Below are 6,064 nucleotides of genomic sequence, written 5' to 3' on the forward strand. Positions count from 1 at the left end.
CTTCTCTCCTGCCCTCCGCCCCTATGAACAGCTGACATCAGTTAACTTGTGGTCTCTGGCTGGCTATTGCTTTTGTCTGTCATTTAAGGAACACAGATCTGAAGTTTCTAAGCACACGCAGAGTAAGCACGTGGAGAAGAATTGGACTTTTCATTGAAAAGTTTTAGTTTTGTTCCGGACATAACTTTGCACTCTGAATTCCCAAACAGAACAGAATGTTTGTCTAGATATTTGTGTTTCTCTATGTACATTGTCTATGATGATTTTAAATACAGTGGAATGAATATATTTAATGATGGAAAAAGTATAAAGTTTTGAACTCTGTCAAAACACATGAAGAGGTTTGTGCTCTCCCCTCATACCCTGGGGCCCATTCTCTAGTTCAGCAGTAAATACTTTATATTCTCTGCTAGGTATTCATTTCAAAGAACTGTGTTTTCTAAAGAAAGATAAGTAACTTGATTAGCTGTAATGTTTCCAGGCAAAAGTTGTAAATATTACTCATGGGATGAGAGATTTCCTACTTACATTTATTGTTGCTAATACAACCTTCACCGCGTATTGAAGGAAATACAATACTGTGCTGGCTCAGATTCAACAAGACAAGGGTTTCTTTTAGATGATTTTTGTTCTTGTGACACATTTCATTACCTTAGCGAATGAAAGATACTTATTTGAACTTCTGGGGCTCCAGAGAGTGTGCTCTGCAGCTCCTTCTTCAGCTGAGCTTGTTTTTCTTAGACTTGTGAGCCTCCACTGTTCCGAATGAGTGTTTCCCCTTGAACCCAGCCAGTCTGCTCCAGTCTTGGCTGGCTTAGCTCACTGCTCGAAGCGGTGGCTGGAAGAAATGATTCAGCCTGCAATTGGAGTCACTTCTATTATGAGAGTGACCTAAATCTTGTGTGCAGTCCTGCCTTTCCTCCTGCAGTTAGCCCTGAAGGCTTCCTTCCTCTGTTCTCCCACTGCATAGCCCCTGAATGCAGGCAGTAACGAATCTGCCCCTTGCATCCATCCCTGAATCTGTCCTTTGCAGACTTTAAGTTCTAATGCTGTTGTAAGTTCTAAATGTATAGTTATCCCATAGTTGAATTAAAAGTAGTCTTCCTTATAGAAGGGCAGCTTGACTAAAACTGTAAAGTCACTTTCTTAATGGAAACACTTCAAGTATCTTTGTAACTTTGTTACCTTTTGAATACTGACAAATTTTAAAGTAACATGTGTTCTTTTTATTGTCCAATGCCCTCATTATTATCCTGAGATAAAACAGATATATCCTAAAGTGTATTATCATGGCTACAAAGGTGACTTATATGGTAACTTTTACATTTTTATACAGAATAAGCACTTTTCTTAGATGCTTTATTCACTGCTTACCTCTAAATGTGTCTGACGTAATGCCAGGAAAAGAGCATTTTGCCTTCTGAGGGAAAGAGTGAAAGAATGAGTAGATGAGTCCCACAGTCTTGCAGAAACTTTGGTAGGCCAGTGGCTTATTGAATTTTTGGAACATTTTCAGATATATTTGTCTGTGTGCATGTGTCTCTACAATGTGTAGATGCCAGCTTTCTAAATTCTGAAGCCCCAAAATGTCTTGGGAACCATATGCCAAGCAATAATTTCATTTGCCCAGGGCATCATGCTTAGAGTCCTTCTCATTGGTTTCATGGTGGTCCAAGAGGTAGGGAAGCCACTGTTAAACACCTAAAAGCAATCACACGCACATAGAGGATAGCTTTAGATTGAAGCAGAGTAAAAAACCACAACAAAAACAAACAAACAAAAAACAACTTCTTTTTTAAAAGATAGGATAGGATACCTCAATGGTTTGAGAAAACAGCTTCCTTCAATTTGTTGAGGCAAAATCTTAGATCATATTTTATATAGAGTTTTAAATACATGGCAACTTGACCTAAAGAAAAGTTCTGAATATAATTTTTAAAAATAAGTTTTTTTTTAAGAGTCCTGAGCCACTTAAAGAAAGGAAAATTCACCTACTCAGTATCCCTCAGTACAATGGGGCTCTGGGCTCATGGCCCACAAGTCACACTTGGCTCTTCAGATCTCTTTCAATAGAACTTTTTCCTAGAAAAGCAGACAGACACACTCTCTGTGTTCATTTGTCCCTGCATGCTGCTGGCCACAGTTGTTGCTGCCTTAATGAATCCAAGTTTTCTGCCTATACTGTTTCAGGGAACAAAAGACCCAGTGTTCCTGACTGGTGTCACATTCCCATCCGACTACCCCATCTATGAAGAGACCAGAATAAAACTGACAGTCTACGATGTCAAGGATAAGTCTCATAATACGGTAAGTACTTGATCTTCCTTCTCTGAGAATATAGAGAGGGCTTCAGACTTGGCCAAGCTGGGAGACTTTGGATGCTACTGGCATTTTTTTTTTAAAGAGGGCTGTTTGTTCTGTACTTAGAGTTGTTTTATGAGTGTACTTTTCTGCATGTTGTTCCAACTCATTTGGCTTGATACCAAAATACCAATTGGTTAGGCGCAAAAGCTTACTGAACAGACCTATCTCTTTTTTTTTTTAAAGGCTATTTTGACCTCTTGACTGATATTTTTGCTGTAATTTGAAGCTGATTGGATACTATTTAGGGGTGGAAGCAAATGAAACAGATCAAATAACAGCTCAGTTCTTTTGGATCTTGTAATTACTAAAAACTGGGCATTAACATTTCTTTGTTCTCATGATTTATCTTTTCTTGTCATATGAGTCCTCTCTCCTGGGTAAACACTGTCTGTGGAAGCCTTTCTTATAACCCTGGACAGGTAGTGATGCTGGTGGGAGACAGTGAGAGAGGGCAGCCCAACCTTCCCCTTCAGGTATCTGTGCTGCTGTGAAGGTCTAGGTGTTTTCAAGGCAGCGGAATGATGGGATTTTAATCGTCAAAAATGAAGCAGGCGGCAAGGAAGAGTTTTGATGGCAGTTAGATCAGCAGGTTCCAAGGAGGGTTCCTGTTGAAGCCAAGGGAGGCAAATGGGCTTGAAAAACCCCACAGCCTGGAACTGTACCCGACTCTGCCTTTATTTAGACATTCCTGTTTTGACTATAATAACCCGATATAATGTAGGTAGAAGGAACTTGTACACACAATCCACTGGTGAGGTTATTTAGTAGAGAAAAAAATACACATTAAAGGGATTTATAGACATCATAGCACTGGGAATGGTCACTTCTATTAAGCTGTGGAATAAATGTCCAACTAAATGAACAGCATATGCACAGAATAGAGATAGCCACGGTGGTCTGCTGCTGTCTTAAAGGAGAGGGTTGTATGTCCAGGCTTCTGGGTTTATCTCACTTACCAGCTTTGTGACTACCAGAGCCTATTTTCTGTATGTTTCTCTTGAGGACATTTTGTAGGAACTAAATGAATAAATGTACATAACCTATTTAGGGGCCAGCATATACAGAGACCAAATAAAAGTCTCATGGACAAAATCATTTTCTGTATTTACTAACTTTCTTTTCTAAAAATGTATGTTTTGATTTGAAATAAAATTTCATATATTCCATAGATAGATAAATAGATATAAATAGAAATATTGAGGTTGAAATAGGAATAGGACTGGGTTATGGCTCCTTACAACCCACTCCTATAGGTCTATGCTTACCAGCTAGGACACATGTCCAAAATGTTCCAAAATTCCCCAAAACAAAGGCACAAACTGATTGAAGACAGGATATTCAGACATATGAGCCTGTGGTATGTATTTCCCATTGAAACCTTAGCATAGTATGAACTAACTGATGTGTCTTAATCCTCTACAATCTTCATCATCTGAAATGGGGATGCTATTAATCTTCCACAGGTAAACAGTTTGTGTTCCAGCCATCTCTGCTTTTTATTAGCTTTAGTGCTGGGAACTAATTATGTGGATTTTAAAAAGATGTACTTCCTTGATTGGCAGTGTTACCATGTTCAAGTATTGGGTGAGGTGGAAGCTCTTGATGTGGAATAAAATGTTTGCAGCTTGAATGTTAGGAGATGCAGCTGACTTTCACTCCCCAAATGCTCTTAATTAAAGCATAACCTGTTCCTTAAAATAGCTGGTAAAATAATCTTGATGATAGAAGTGTAAATAGAAATATGGTTTATTACTATGCTAATATCCCCCATAGATGCATGTGATCTTACATTTCTTCCCTCATCTCTTCAAGTCCTCTTTGGCGTAGGGTGAGGACGTAAGTGGGTTAAAGAGCAGCTTATACTTAACAATCTGAGAGCTTTAGATCCTAACACTTCTGAGCCAAAGGAATGAGACTGTGAATGAGTGTGTGTTTCGGAAGACTGGTGATTCTATACATACATTTTAAAGTATTTTAAATATCAGACTCCAGCAAGCCTTTAATCATATTAGACCCAGAATAATAAGATCTTCTTATTGGCTAAATACTAGTTGGCTGAGGCAATGACCCAGCTGTTTGAATCCTCCTGAGGTGTTTGTTGTTGCTGAGAGCTGACCAGTCAAATCAATGTGATAGCTTCCTACTCTACGTTCATGTGGAGACATGCTTGTGTCAGAGCTCTAGAAGAGAAAAAGTGACATTCTCTCTGCACCCAATGCACCTATCACTCTGAGGCCTAGCTCTTCTTCTCATAGTCTTCTAAACAACTGACCTAAGATTGATTATCTCAGTGCTCGCAGCAGAAATATGATTACTTTTCATAATGGATGAGAGGAATCTAACTGTTGCTTCAAAATGACTGATCCTCTTCCTTCATAATTTCTTGCACTGCCCTCTGAGACAGATCGAGAGGTAGCATTGGGCTACAAGGGTTGAGGGGGAAGACAGGAGGTGTCAAGATCATTATCAAGGTTTCAGAACAGTTTGGGTCCCCTCTCATCATGAAAAGAATACATTTTCAGCATGGGCTGCTATGATATCCCACTGCTTGATAGGGATGTAACACCTGAAGCGGAAGCACATGGGCTAAGAGAGGAGAGGCTTCGTGTGGAAGAGCCGTTGGTATCTTGGGGCTGTGTTCTGGTCATACACAGCATGTAAAATCTCCTGAGACCTGAAATTTAAATAAATGTATCTTTCAGAATGTTATTTACAATGTTTGGCCTCAGGGACAAGGAAGGAAGTGGAGTCTTTCTTATTTTGTTAAGAATGTCTGAGCAAGGAGAAACTTGTGGCAAAAATATCAGTATCGCAACATGTTTCTCTCCTCTACCACTACCTCGGGGAGCAGGACGCTACTGGGCGAGGTTCCTTCAGCCGTGCCGAGGAAGGCTATCTGAACAGTTAGCCTAGGCTTAGGTCAGAGCATAGGTCAGTGCTTCTGCCTGTGGTTGAAATGTGAATTTCTGCTCTATTTTGCAGAAGTGCACACTGACCTCCTTGGTTTTTCTCTGGGGGTAAATAATCCTTTGCTGTACCTGCCACTGAGTTGGTTCAGAACACAGAATCTGGTGTGGAGTGCACGCTGGACAATCCTAGGGTGAGGCAATATAGCCTACAACATTGTAAAAACAGCCTGTTGCTGCTCCAGCTGCCCACTAGAGCCACATCAACACCAGATGTAAATCCATGGCTTCCTGGGTTCTCTGCCCCAGGTGGATTAGCATTAGCACAGAAGAATCCCTAGACAGAAGGATTCAGTATTCTTTTTCTGTGATTTCTGAGTTGGCTCTTTCAGAACATTCAGCCTAACTAGTTAAGAAACAAATTCTGTTATCAGGGGAAGTCATGATGTGGTGGGAGACGGAAGGCAACTGAGATAATGAACCACTCAGACCCTACCAAGTGCTCCATGCATGCTTCCTCTTAGTTACACAGCAGTCTGTTAGGATGTTAGCATGGTGCCACTCTGAGAATTCCAGATGTTTAGAGACACTTCAGTTCTCTAAGCTCTGTTGTGACACATGCATCCATGGTAAGCTTTCCTTCACTTTCATGCCCACAGTCAACAGATGTAATAACACTCTTAACATAGAGCTTAAAAGTGCTTAAAAGTTTATTATTTTAAAGAGTCAATGTTCATAGACATGGATGATCTACAAACCAAATTGTAAGCATTTAAGACATATATATATATATA

The 6,064-nt window shown here is 40.0% G+C and overlaps 1 protein-coding gene across 23 annotated transcripts in view; it reads left to right on the plus strand.

The window, feature by feature from the left end:
* The window catches only part of Inpp4b (inositol polyphosphate-4-phosphatase type II B), a 752,337-nt gene that overhangs the window by 419,321 nt on the left and 326,952 nt on the right, over positions 1–6,064 (plus strand). For all 23 annotated transcript variants that reach the window (XM_031340451.1, XM_031340446.1, XM_031340450.1 and 20 more), the window contains one exon: positions 2,191–2,307. In XM_031340451.1, the coding sequence (XP_031196311.1) occupies positions 2,191–2,307 (117 nt within the window). The remainder of the gene's footprint in view (positions 1–2,190; positions 2,308–6,064) is intronic.

The sequence above is a fragment of the Mastomys coucha genome, unplaced genomic scaffold, assembly GCF_008632895.1.
Source record: "Mastomys coucha isolate ucsf_1 unplaced genomic scaffold, UCSF_Mcou_1 pScaffold22, whole genome shotgun sequence".
Taxonomy (NCBI): domain Eukaryota; kingdom Metazoa; phylum Chordata; class Mammalia; order Rodentia; family Muridae; genus Mastomys; species Mastomys coucha.